The sequence below is a fragment of the Microplitis mediator genome, chromosome 5 (assembly GCF_029852145.1).
Source record: "Microplitis mediator isolate UGA2020A chromosome 5, iyMicMedi2.1, whole genome shotgun sequence".
NCBI classification, from domain to species: Eukaryota; Metazoa; Arthropoda; class Insecta; order Hymenoptera; family Braconidae; genus Microplitis; species Microplitis mediator.
This window is the reverse complement of record NC_079973.1, coordinates 13,080,448-13,095,297: the sequence shown is the minus strand read 5'-3', so window position 1 is coordinate 13,095,297 and position 14,850 is coordinate 13,080,448. Positions and strand designations below refer to the sequence as shown.

The window sequence follows — 14,850 nt, the reverse complement described above, 5'->3', positions numbered from 1 at the left end:
TATTCTATGATCATATTTCCAAGACGAATTTGCAGACTGATATTAATACAGCTGTCAGAGCTCACTATTTACGACGTAAGAACGGTAATTTTAAAATAAAAAGCAATAAAAATTTTTATTAGTGCGCTATTAAAAAAAAATAATAAAAATAATTTTTCTTTATCAATCGATCAGTACTTAATCATTATTTTTTTGTGTAAATAACTGTGTATTGTATAAAATCAATTTGAAATAATTAATATTATTTTTAATTAATTATTTTACTCAAGTTTAATTACATATGCAACAGGCAACGTGGATGATTCAGGCACTCCGCGGGATGCCGAAGCCAAAAAGAAAATTTACCAGATGATTTAAATGCAAAACATTAAAATAAAAACTTTTAAACGGCGCAATTATTTTATAAATAAAAAAAAATTTGTTTGTTAAAATGTTCATGCACTGCCGTGAATTCTGTTAATAATTGACAAAGTTTCTTATTATTTAACTCATATATTTAAACGCTCAAAATATAATTAAATGAAAAAAAGGATCAAATAGATGACAAAATATTTATATATATATATATATAATTTTTATCCAATTGTCAATATTTTTCAGAGTATAACTTAAAGTGCTTGTACATTTTTCTAGTCGTATAAATACTCTTGGAATCGGCGATTTTTCTAAGCCAATAATATTAATTATAAAAGTTTAAATAAATAAATAATAGCGCAGATAGAAATGAGTTGGAATTAAAAAAATACGAATGTGTAAAGACATAACAGAAAACCGTAAGCATAAGGAGGCTTCCAAAAAATATACCAAAATAAATTTTCTTCCAATGCATAAATAAATGTCAATTAAAAGAGCTAATAATATAAATGATAAATTTCCTAAATTGACTTTTTTAAAAATCTTATCAAATAAAACTGCTTCCAGAGGCCAACCGCGACGCTAAAAATAAATCATTCTGTGAATTGCCTCGACTCGCTACCTTGCCTGCATCAAAGCGCACTCCTAATATGTAATAATAATTAAAGGGATGAAAGAATAAATGCAAAAAAATGATGGTATGAAAAATAATATAAAAACGCTAGAGATCATGTAAATATGCTGAAGTAGTGAATATAAAATGGAAGCAAAACCTCAGTGAAAAATGAGCAATATTTTATTGTTATCTTTTTTGAGTAAAAAACGAGTAATTAATATAAATTAATAATTAAAAAATTAAAATATCATTTAAAAATTTTAAAAAACTCAAACTAATCTTGTACTTTAAACACATTGTGTACAATAGCGCACGTTCGTAATTAAATAAAATCTATTAAATTTAAATGTTAATTATCCTTACACTTCGTATAAATAGTAAACGAGAAAATAAAAAAAAAAATTTTTTTAAATTAAACAAAAAATTGTTACGCATTTATTTATATATATTATAATTATCGAATAGGTAATGCTCAACTAGCATTTGTTTCTTAAAAATAAAAAATAAAATAAATATATGGCTGTTGGATATTACATGTGCGTACCATTGTTTCATATTTTTTTTTTAACTCATGTCTTTTCATTATTACTATTATTATTAACTATATTATTAAGAGAATAAGGAAAATTTTGTTCCCGCCATATCTATATGATAGAATTAGTTAATGTTAATGAAATAGGTATGATTAGATAGGTCTTGACTTGAATTTGTGCTTTTTCATACTGTTGGGAATTTAGGTATGGTAATCGTGAATGAAACAAATCAATTTATTAAACAAATGAATATTATATCTTTTATTAAAAATACGCGCTCTAGGGTATGTCTTCACTCGTAAGAGATTTAGCTTAGACTAACTTATTCTTTTAATATTATTTAACACTGAGGTCCACCAACCTCTCCTCTTTTTGTATAACAAAGATCTCTAAGTTCAAAATATATATATATGAGTGCAAATGAAGAAAAACATATTGCCTTGCATTTACTTGGAATCTCTCGTCGACCCAAGTACCTAAGGTCATAAAATTTGATCCATGCTAGCTTTCTTTTCCTTAAGTAAACATATACACATTTTGAACTCAACTCAAATATATATACTACGACTTAAATGCGGCACTGTTCGAAATAATATTTCGAACAGAATATTTAGTAAAGAGAAATAATTAAATAAAGTATATATAAGAATAAAGATTGATTTTTGTACAGAGAATCCAACACATACTTTAAACTCTTTTTAATTCTCAAATATTGAGATAAATAGATTTATCTATATCATTCGAATTACATTTAAATTACGCGGGAAAGAAGATGATCGTATTTATTTTCTTTAAATCAATTAATACTTTTATTATTCTGTCAGTAAATATGACTGAATGTCACTGAATATATAGCTATGTTATTTATATCGCGTCGCTTACTCCAAAATGACAGATTTTTCTACTCCCTTTTGGTTTTAGGAAGCCTCTCAAAGCCAAAAAAGTGTGCATAGAAAAAAAAAGGATTCATTGACACAAAAACTCTTTGCTCGCCTAAAGAAAATTTTGACTTACCCCAATAAATTTTTTGCATTGTGAATTGAAAACAAAAATTTATTTAGAACTAGAAAAAATTAGTTGGTGTGAGGAATTATTTCTTGACCAAAAAAATATTTTCTCGCCCCAAGACAATTTTTGTATTTAATTGATCATGCATAAAATTTCTTGGTGCAAATTAAAATTTTGTTGCGGCAAGAAATCCATTTTTTCTACGTATTTTATAAATTTAATAGTGATATTTGGGCAGTCACATGGTGACTGCTGGTTGCTCGTTTTTAATTAAATTGAATGAGAAAATAATATTGCAATTATTTCAGATTAATAATCTGACGTTATAATTAGCAAATTGTCTAACTTAATATTTTTTAGTAGGTGATTCTGTGCAATTTTCAGATAGTAATAGTCAAAAAAAATATTATTTGAGTAACCTAGACAAAAATATTATACATATACTAGATATGGAATTGATTTTTAGATGAAAAAAAAATTTGAAATTACTTTTTTTTCGCACAAATGGAAGATTTTCTGAAATGGAGTTAGACAATTTGCTTATTACAATGTCGTTATAATTTTTTCGCGTCAAGAAATCCTTTTCTTCTGCGTGTTTTATAAATTTAGTGGTGATATTTGGGCAGTCACGTACTGACTGCTGCTCGTTATTATTATTATTATTATAAGTAATGGAAAGGAATAATATTAAATTTGATGTACCTGTGTAAAAAAAATGTTTATTCACAATGAATTTAGATCTAAACTTCATCATGAAACTCAGATCGTGATAAAAGTATGACTTTCATCATAAATTCGTATCAAAAACTTCAATCACGACGAAATTATGAGTCAAATTTTTATCCTCGTGATCTGAAGTTTATTCACTAAATTAATTTTACACTCGAAATTGATTTACGTAAACTGATTACTTGACACAAGAAATTTAGGTAATTTCTACAGCGATAAATTTTACAAAATATTTAAAATAGTAAAAATTCAGTCAAGTTTCTATCGAAGTCCAATTCAAAGACGCAATAAATTAATTTTATAATTGATACGGATTTACTAGACGAAAACTTAGAGCAAATTCATGATGAAAGTCATTTTTGTGTCACGATCTGAGTTTCGTGAAATTCAGATCTAAATTCATGATGAACAAAATTTTTTTTTACACGGGTGTTTTGTAGCAGAGATTAAAAAGAAAATAAAGAAGTTTTCCAGTTTCGATAAATTATATTGAAAAGTTTCTCTACAATAACCAAAATTTCACATAGAATCATAAATTTACAATTATTACAAGTATGAAAATTCATCATATTAGTATTTAAATTATTTTGTTTCATTGATATTTTTGTTAAAGTCATAACGTTTAAATTATACGTCAAATTACAATTTTATTTTTTACAATCAAGACTGATACTAATTAACGGACATTGTTTTTTTTTTTCTTGGTCAAACAAAAACTTCTACAACACAAATTTAATTTAAAGCAATATTTAAAATTGCCCTGATTATTATTATTATTATTATTTTAATCCTAATCCTCAATATCAAATCGAATAATGATGATACTCATGGAACATTGAGGATAATTTGTTCTTATTGATAATTATAAAAATAATACAGTTTTTTTTTTTCGTATTTTGTAAGATGGAAAAAATTTGCTATTTATATTTATAAGTTGGACATTTAATATGCACGTTGTTTCATCTAAAAAAACTCCTAAAAAGATCAAAAGAAAAAAGTGAATTGATTATTATTAATTATTAATTACTTAAGGGAAACCACTAGTGTGAAATTTTGAAAAATCAATCCATTTTTTTTTTCATATTTCGATAGTCTATACCTTCAAAAATAATACTACACAATTTCACTACAGCGATCTGAAGAGCAGCCGCTTATCGGTTCTCGAAAATACATTTTTCGAAATTGCTGCATCTATAACTCGAAGACAAATCATCCGATCGATTTTATTTGAATTGAAGTATCTTTTATATATGTCGCGTGCCAAATGCCAAAAGGACGTATAAAAATTATACGCCCTTTTGGCTTTAAAGAACCAAAAGGGCGTACAATTTTTTTTTTTGGTGCCAATCGTTTTGTAGACATGTTCTAAGTCTAAAAATGAAAAAAAAAATTTCCAAAGCCAAAAGGGCGTATGTCTCAAACACTAGCTTTCCAACATACGCTCCGCATGGCGTTGAATGTAAGAACGAATATTGAACTTTATTATCTCTAGCTTATAATCATTAATTATTTGGGAATTTCCTAGTTGATTAAAAATTAAAGTTGATGATTATTTTAATTACATTGGACTGTCCAAGATGATGAAAAATTAAAGTTACTACCATCGAAAATGTTGACTTTTTCAAAATTTTTTGTCATAAAAACCTTCTCCGGACAATTTTGAAGACTGTTTTCCGAAATTTTTAAAAATCCTGAATTTTTTTATACGCTCTTTTGGCTTTAGACCGACAATTTCCTAAAGCCAAAAGGGCGTACATCGTAAGATACACCCTTTTGGCGTTAGTAAGTCAAAATTTTTTTTTTCTGCAGATCTTTACGTTTCGAGCGATTTTAAAAAGAATGGCAAAAAAAAATTTTTTTATAGGCCCTTTTGGCATGGAACCCTATCTAACTGCTGTAATACGCCCTTTTGGCATTCGGCACGCGATGTTTCTACAGGATGACCACGAAGAAATGATTTCAAAATTCCCTGATATTTCCCGGTTTTCCAGTAAAGTTTTTTACATTTTTTCCTGATTTATAAATTTTATTCGTATCATTTAGATATTCAAAGTTTTTATTATATTTTCATTTTTGATAATTAAATTTGATAATTAAATCATAAGAGAAACCAGAAAAAATAAATTAATATTGCCTACTTTTGATTATTCGATGTTAAAAATGTATAAGTTAAAATATTTAATAAGAAATTTTATAATTTAAATAAATTCAAAATACACTGGTTACAAAAATTAAGGGATATGTAAAAAATTTCAAATTTTTTAGTAATTTTCAACAGTTTGTAACTCGAAGGGAAATGGTCGTACAATAAAAACAAAAAGTCACACTGTAGCTTCAAGTGTCTAGTTTTCTTATCTGGGTCTTTAAATTTTTTTATTATGCACGAACCCGGAGTAATCAAAAGTCTATCATAATTATCGAAAAAAATTTATTGAAGCTCGAAGACCGTTTTTAAGACGAGCAAAAATTTGTTAAATTTCTTTTTCGATAGTTTTCTTAGGATTTCTCCGGAACCGCACATAATAAAAACATTTAAAGACCAGATCAGAAAACTAGACACTTGAAGCTACAATTTGCCTTTTTTGTTTTTGTCGTATGACCATTTTCCTTCAAGTTACAATCTGTTGAAAATCACTTTAAAATTTGAAATTTTTTCAATATCCCTTAATTTTTATAACTAGTGTATAATTGAAAATTTTTTAAATATTGAACTGTTAAAATTTAATTTCCGGATACTTTTCGAAATTCCCTGACATTTCCATGATATTTCCCGGTTGCATTAAATTCCCTGATGATTCTCGATATTCCCGGTTCGTGGCCACCCTGTTCTATGTACCATGAACCTCCAGTTTTTCGATCGAATCAAAAATGTAATTTTGGCAGGCCAAAAATCATCGAATTTTCGCGCGAAATTTGGAATCGTTTTCAAAAACTCCGCCGTTTTGTTAAATTTTAATTTTTTTTAGCCCGGGGGTCATGGTACAAGAAACACCTTCTAGTTTAATAAACTTTTTGGTTTTTTTGATCTCACGCACTGTGAAGATTGCTATCACTGCAGCGGGGGGAACTTTTTTTTTGAGCGTTGGGAGATTGTGAATAACTCGCTGAATTTTCAATTTTTCGGTCCAAAAATTTTGTCTTGTATTCATTATATATCCTTAAAACATTAGAACATTCCATGCACTAGTTTTCTTTTAAAAAATTCCCATAAATGATCGTTTTTTCAGGCGGTCACACTAGTGGTCTCTCTTAATTGGGTAGTAAAATATAATTTATTGAACTAATTATAATTTAATACCTTATCAAGGTATAGGACTGTCTGTACCACTTCCACTATTGGTACTAGCCTCATTTTTCGTAGCAGCCAATCGGTCAGCACGTTTCGTACTTTTCGACAAAGTAGCGACTTCTTTCAAAAGACCAGATATTTTTGACTGCATTGTTGCTACTTTACTATCATATTCTTTTTCAGTAGCTTTCATTTTATTACGTAATTCGGCTTCCGCGGTAAAATTCTTAGCTTTTAAATCAGTTATCTAAAATTTCAAATAAATTACCATTAATTAAATATAATTATTCAATAATAATTAAAAATAAACGACATACTTGTCTATCCTTGGTAAGTAATTGACTATCTTTAAGCGATAATTGTTTTTGTAAATGAGCTATTTTCTCTTTGAGCTGTGTAACAGCAACAACGTGGTCAGAACTATTCGGATCATGAGGATCATGAACTCCAACCATTCGTGCAACTTTTATTGGTGCTGGTCCATTTACTTCTGGAGATTCTGTTTGAGGAGGCAACTTCGTGACATCAACACGATGCGGCCGTTTATTATGACCTTTTAATCTAAAAACAAATTTATTTATTTTAATTTTAAATAATTTATAGAACAATTACTATTATTAAGTAAACGATAAATTAATCAAACTTGATATTAATAATATATCAATTAACTTATCAGCATTCTTACTTTGTTTCAATAGTATAAAAAAAATTATTGTATTTAATTACTTTTGCTCCTTGTGTTTAGTAGCACGATCATGTGCAAGTTTCAAATGTGCTCTTCTGTCTGCATCCGATTGTTTTGTTTTAGCCAGTGCTCTTTTGTAGGACAATGTACAAAGCCAGCATAGTAGTTTACCATCAACCTAAATAAATAAATTAATTAATTAATTGACTGATTAAGGAGGTTCATTTTGTAAGCTGACAAAAATATGATTAAAATTCGTTTTTGTAATTATAACGAGCAACCTGCAGTCACTACGTGACTGCCCAAACATCACTAGTAAATTTATAAAATACGCAAAAAAAAAGGATTTTTTGCCGCAACAAAATTTTAATTTGCACCAAGAAATTTTATGCATTACCAATTAAATACAAAAATTGTCTTGGGGCGAGAAAAGATTTTTTTGGTCAAAAAATAATTCCTTGCACCGAGTAATTTTTTCTAGTTCTAAATAAATTTTTGTTTCCAATCCACATTGCAAAAAATTTATTGGGGTAAGTCAAAATTTCCTTTAGGCGAGTAAAGATTTTTTGTGTCAATGAATCCTTTCTTTTTCTATGCACACTTTTTTGGCTTTGAGAAGCTTCCTAAAACCAAAATGGAGTTTAAAAATCTGTCATTTTGGAATAAGTAACGCGATATAAATAATATAGCTATATATTCAGTGACATTCAGTCATATTTACTGACAGAATAATTAAAGTATTAATTTATTTAAAGAAAATAAATACGATCATCTTTTTTCCCGCGTAATTTAAATGTAATTCGAATGATATAGATAAATCTATTTATCTCAATACTTGGCAATTAAAAAGAGTTTAAACTATGAAAAGGCACAAATTCAAGTCAAGACCTGTCTAATGATACCAATTTCAATAACATTAACTAATTCTATCATATAGATATGGCGGGCACAAAATTTTCCTTATTCTCTTAATAATATAGATTATTTGTAGTTTATTTGCACACATTTATTAATGTTTAATAAATTAAAATATTTAAAATCCTTCTGTAGTAAAAATTTGAAATAAGATATGGCAACAGTGCTCTTTGATATATATGTGTGTGAATGTACATAAACGCTAAAGTCAGGTGTGTAGCAAAAATTTAAATAAATAATTTCCCTAATTTAAAAATGGAGCAAAATATCCATCTCGAAAATTGTCTTATTATATTTTATGTTTACTTGAAAATTGGACTTTTTACCGACCAAAAAATTTTTTTTTCTATTTCTTATGTTTTTAAAATTGGCGCCACATAACAACTGTCTCTGGCAGCGTTGCCAAGGCGTCCTCTACGTCACCTCAACTCATTAATCACTAAAACAATTTTTTCGACTTTATTTATCTCATTGTTTTTAACGGTGACATTAACTTTAAAATATACAATTTGACCCTACACTTATTCAACTTTCTTATATCAGTTTTTGAGAGCTCAAAGTTGTAAAGTTGACAGCGAAAAAAATTAATATTGTATTTCTGTCATAAGATCCCATGTACAATGATTTAAAAAACAGTTTTTAATAATTTTTTTCTCAATAACTATACAGTAAATCCTCAAATAATTTTAACAGTAGATCTATGGTACATTTATCTCCAAAATTGTTAAATTTCAAATCTCAAAGTTTGAATTTTCGATAACCAATAGAAACACGTGAACCTCCTTAATTAAAAATAAAATGAATTAATAAAAAATATAAAATTGTAACCTTTTTGTCTTCATCTTGTCTATCAAATGCACACTTTTGTTTGCATTGCTCACAAGTTACTGGTGGACCATAACGTTTTTCCGAATTGGTACATCTTTGACATTTGCTACCAATAAATGCCGCAATAGTATTACAGTATTCACAAGCCGATGGTTTACCATAAGCCTTAACATTTTGCTCGCATTTCTTGCAAATTGTACAAGTGTTACCTTTTCTGTTGTAAAAATAAATAATTAATAGCAATAAGTATTTAAATAATAATAATAATTATTATTAAATATATACATTTATGTTAATTAATAAATAATTATATTTATTAAATTATACTCACATTGTTTGTTGAAATTCAGATCTGCAGTATGTACACTTAACCACAGGAAATGAACCACGACATTCCTAAATCAACAATATCGTTTTATCCGATATTATACGATTGTTTTATTTTATAGATACAATTCAAAGCTTGATATTTAACGCTCATGAGCGCTCATATCATTATATATATTGTTTTTTATTAAATAATATATATATATATATGTAAATAATAAATTATTTATGATTCTGAAGTTAATAGACAATTACTAATTTTCATGAGTGCGAATGTAGCAGACATCAGACAAATTTAAAATTATAAATAATAAAAAAAATAATATTTAAAAAAAATGCACTTATTAATTTTTGAATTTTAAAAATGCGCATTTTTTTAAATTTTATTTTATCAATTATTTACTCTATTTATTAATAATTAAATTTGTCTGATGTCTGCCACATTACGATACTAAAGTTAGCTGACGTTCAATAATTTTTGAAATTTGTTCAAAACGATAAAGTATAAAAAAAAAATATTTTGAAAAATTACACTTATAGTTTTTTGAATTTTCTACATGTGCATTTTTTTGGATTTTTTTTCTTTGGATTTTATTTGTTGAAAAAAAAATTCGAAAATTTCAAATTGTCTGCTAACTTCAGGATCATTTCTACATTCACTCATTAATTTTCTAATTTTTTTTTTAAACAAATAAATTACAAAAATGAAAAATTAAAAAAATGCACTTGTAGAAAATAAAAAAAAGCTACAGGTGCAATTTTTTTAAATATTTTTTTTTGCAATCTATCGTTGGAAAAGTAATTCAAAAATTACTAGACTTCAATGATCCTAAAGTTAGCAGACAATTTAAAATTTTCGGATTTTTTTTTCAACAAATAAAATTCAAAGAAAAAAAATCAAAAAATATGCACATGTAGAAAATTTTAAAAACAATCAGTGCAATTTTTTTAAATATTTTATTTTTATAATTTACAGTTTTGAATAAATTTCAAAAATTATTGAAGTTAGCAGACGTCAAATAATTTTTGGATTTTTTAAAAAACGATAAATTATAAAAAAAAAAATATTTAAAAAAATTGCACTTATAGTTTTTAAAATTTTCTACATGTGCATTTTTCAGTTTTTTTTTTCTTCAAATTTAATTCTTCAAAACAAAATCAAAAAATTTTTAATTGTTTGCTGACTTCAGGATCGTGCTAACTTTAGTATCATTAACTTCAGTATCACAATTATTTAAAATAATATTTATTTTTTAATTAATTTATGATCCAGAAGTTAACAGACAATCAACAATTTTTTGATTTTTTTTTCACCAAATCAATTGCAAAAAAAAAAAAACTAAAAAAATGCACATGTAGAAAATAAAAAAATCTACAAGTGCAATTATTCAAAATATTTTTTTTTTTATAATTTATCATTTTTTTTAAATCCCAAAAATTATTTGACGTTTGCTAACTTCAGTATCATATTAATTTAAGTACAAGACGTAATTTTAAAAATTCTAATATTAAATATTACATATATATTTATCGTTTGTCAATGAGAAACGTCAAGAGCAGTTAACCAAAAAAGTTTGTACATGCATAAATATACGTTGAAAAAAAATCTTTTTTTTTTTTAAATTTCTTAGAGGTTATAATAATTTTTTATTTATTAAATAACGATAATTTAAAATCATTCACCTTGCACAGCTGTTGGCCAGGAGACAATTCTTCAAAAGGATGTCTGGAGAAACACCGTGAGCACGCAAATAACGCTTTCACATTATTAGAACTCATTTTTTGAAAGTATATTCAATTTTTTATTTTCGGAGTAATCCTCAAAATATTGGTCCTTTTTTTAAATAAATTTTGTTTATTTTTGAATATTTATTTTTTTAAATGTAATTTTTGTTAGTAATGCTTTGAAAGGTTTTAATAGCAGTGTTTTATAAAATTCAATGTTAGATTTGAATCAACATATATATATCCAGATATATGTTTTAATTATATAAATAATATAAAATAATAAAAATAAAACACTTTCATTACATTAAGTAGTTATTATTTATTTTTAATACATAAATTATTACGGAAGCACAAACAACACCGAACACACAAAACTTTACTTGACTCGACATTAACTAAAAATTTCTCTCACTCACTGTCGGATTTTTTGCTCTCTCTTCTCAGAAACCGGCAGCAGAGTCGCCAGTGCTGCCAAATATGTAGTACTAAATATGTTTTTTTTATGTTTGATCCTTAATCTTTATTTCCCGCGAAAATTTAAATCTCAAAATTTTTGTTCCTTATCCAGTTCTTTGATTTTTTTTTTAATTTAAAAAATTTTTAATGAGAATTTGTCTGATAAAATTTTTTATAAATTTTTTTATTGATAATATTATCAAAAATACAATTTTTTTACTTCCCGCTAAGAAAATTGAAAATTCTCAAAAAAAGGGAAATTATTAGTTTCACTCCGATTTTCGAAAATCGAGTTTTCATCAGATGTCGACGTTTTGAGGTCCTACACTCAGAAAATTAAGTAATTGTGTTTATTATACTAAATTTTTAATTCCAATCATCTAGAATGATTCGAAAGTTTTTAAATGCAAAGATAGTGATATAATTTTTTTTAATAGAGATAATAATATCAGGATGGTAACGGTTATTATCAGGATGATAAAAATTACCATCAGGATGATAACAGTTGCTATCAGGGATTGTAATTAATATTATTACGATATAGATGATTTATACAATCATCTAGATAATATTCACTACTATCGGATTGATAGTAAAAATTTTACCATCACTAGATAATTCCTATCATTTAATTTTCTGAGTGTAGGAAGCTATTTTGACTATTTTCAGAAAGATACCCGAGTGCATATATATATATATATATATATATATATATATATATATATATATATATATATATATATATATATATACGCTGCCCGAATTTACTGACAAATTGACAGCAAAAGTTTGAAAGAAAAATTTTCGGTCAATTTTTGCTCAATTTACTCTAATGCACAGTTTGCTTTAGCAAAAGTTTACATACCAAAGTTTTCTTGACTTTTTTTGTCAAATTTCCGTCAACTTGGGACTTTTCCGTTTTTGAGGACAATTTATATACGATTTGCTACACAACTCGACGTAAATTTACTACCCGAATTAGAATGCAAATTTACTTCAAAAGTTGACTAGAAAAAAGTTTTCGTCAATTTTCAGGCAAATTTTACGTCAATTTATTGTTAATTCGACTTGAAAAATTATTAAGTATTCGTTTACCCTCAATGGAAAAGCTACCCTTAACATTAATACTATGGGAATCATTCCTACATTATAGGAACTGCTCTCATCAATTATGGACGTAGCTCCTATAACGCTATAAGAACAAATTTCATAAAATTATGGGAACCATACCCGTAATTTTTTTTCCTTATAGTAAATTATGAGTGGTGATCAATTAATATTTTATTAAAAATAAAAATATGAAGACAACAACGAATATTAATACTGATTAAATAATAAATTGATATAAAAACTTGACTTCAGACCACCAGGTTAACAGCAGCAACCCCTTGATTTTCTAAATTTGTTATGGGGATGAATCATCACTTTTGTAATATTTAAATAATTTTATTTCAATTTCATTTATTCTTTTTTTTATATAATTAACCTACTTTATTAATAAAATGTCATAACAAAAATTCTACTGTTTGAACTTTGCGGCATGTGAAAATATAATCGCTGTAGAGTTGATCTCTGTAGAGATTTTTATTATGAAAGATATGTTCTCATATGGAGATGGATCGATGTGGAAATAATCGTTTCTAGAGTTGTTGCGATGTAAAACTTTGTCTGTAGAGTTGACTCGTGTAGAGAAAAACTTATTTGAACATTATATTCAAACATACATAAATTTTTGCCGCTTTATATAATTATATATTTTCGTATATAAAATAAAAATATACTTTGTTTTCATGCGGGAAATTTTCTAAAATAAAGTATTTTGATTCATATAATAATAATTTTATTTTATTTCATTGAAAAAAAACAAACCCAACAGCTTACGCCAATAACAGGGTTAATAGAATTATACATAATGTAAATATAAGTTTATATATTTACAAAGCTTAACAAAATGTCTTTAACTAATACAATATTAATATAATAATAATAAAATACATGTAATAAAAATTACTTCATTAAATTTACTTGATAATGACTACTAATTTGTTACAAACTAAGTAATACTAAGTAAAAATATTCGTATAAATATTTCATTGTAATTTTTTTAAATCGTCATTGGATAGAAATTTAAAAATATCCCTCGTAAAAGTATTTGGGAGTTGTAGTTCTTGGAAAATATCATCAATTAAATCAGTAGCACTGAATAACAATTTCTTTCTTCTTAATGCTTTTTTTAACCGGTAATTTATTATTCCAGCATATAGTGGAAAAATAGACTGAATGACAGAATCTAAAATAGTACTATCACTAACATATTTTAAACTTAAAGCTAATTTGTGTACACATTTATTATTTAAAACATAATGATACGTTACATTACTTTTACCAACAAATGTTATCTTCATTTTTTCAATTTCGCTTATGCACTGGTTGCGTAATGCGCCAAATTTTTCACTATTTCTGACTGCTAAATTTTCTTCATTGACATAAAAATTCGCCGCACTACATTTCGCAATATGTTCCGTAATTGTATCATTAACTTTTTTTGAATTATTCTGCGTTGAAGTATTAAATGCTGTTTTACCATCTTCTCTGAAATAAATGTGTTGAGGCAGAAATCAATGTCAGTGATCAAAATTAAGATTTTAATGAGTTTTGACTTAGGTCAGAGCTATAATATATGGAATATCCGAGAAAAAAATTAAAGACTGGGTTTTTCAATTTTTTGCTGACAATATGTTTAAAAATAAGGAACAAGTTATATGACATTATCTGATGATCGGAAGAGACTATATTGAGAAAGAGTTGGTATGATTTCAGACACATTTTAGCACATTATATTTTGATTTATCTGGAAAAAATAACATAAAATGTTATTTTTTTAACTTTTCAGCACCGATATCTTTTGAACTAATCAACCGATTTTGACGTTTGAGGTGTCAATCGGCGCGTTTTCTTGAATTCTAGAGCTGATTAGATTTTGAAGTCGATCGTTCAAGTCGTTTTTGAGAAATCACTAAAAAACTAAAAAAAAAATTTTTTTTTTTTCGTAATTTGCCAATATTTTTGAGTCTGCTTGTTCAAATGATCTGAAATTTTCAGGAAAGTTGAGGGCCAACAAACTCTTTCGATTGCCACCTCAACCATCTAAATCGATTCATTAGTTAAAAAGTTACAAAGAGTTTACACACACACACACATACATACACTCGGACATCATTCTGAAAATAGTCAGAATAGCTTCCTAGGACCTCAAAACGTCGACATCTGATGAAAACTTGTCTTTCGAAAATCGGGGTGAAAATAATAACTTCCCAATTTTTCGAAAATCGTCGATTTTCTTAGCGAAAAGTCAAAAATTTATCGGATTTTTCCAGTCAAA

The 14,850-nt window shown here is 26.4% G+C and overlaps 1 protein-coding gene across 1 annotated transcript; it reads right to left on the bottom strand.

The window, feature by feature from the left end:
- Positions 1 to 1,297: 1,297 nt before the first annotated feature.
- LOC130667736 (protein FAM76A) lies at positions 1,298 to 11,434 on the bottom strand. The gene is made up of 7 exons (XM_057469559.1): positions 10,968 to 11,434; positions 9,289 to 9,353; positions 8,958 to 9,171; positions 7,256 to 7,392; positions 6,847 to 7,090; positions 6,539 to 6,776; positions 1,298 to 4,215 (listed from the first exon to the last, which is right to left on the bottom strand). The coding sequence occupies exons 1-6, from the start codon at positions 11,061 to 11,063 to the stop codon at positions 6,543 to 6,545; spliced, it is 990 nt and encodes a 329-aa protein (XP_057325542.1). The 5' UTR covers positions 11,064 to 11,434; the 3' UTR covers positions 1,298 to 4,215; positions 6,539 to 6,542.
- Positions 11,435 to 14,850: the final 3,416 nt, after the last annotated feature.

What these genes read in the sequence shown, in the direction of transcription:
- LOC130667736 (XM_057469559.1), bottom strand. Translation starts at nt 11,063, where the DNA reads ATGAGTTCTAATAATGTGAAAGCGTTATTTGCGTGCTCACGGTGTTTC. An exon ending in CTGGCCAACAGCTGTGCAAG is followed by an intron (nt 9,354 to 10,967) that starts GTGAATGATTTT and finishes TTGTTGATTTAG; the next exon opens with GAATGTCGTGGTTCATTTCC. An exon ending in TACTTACCAAGGATAGACAA is followed by an intron (nt 6,777 to 6,846) that starts GTATGTCGTTTA and finishes TTGAAATTTTAG; the next exon opens with ATAACTGATTTAAAAGCTAA.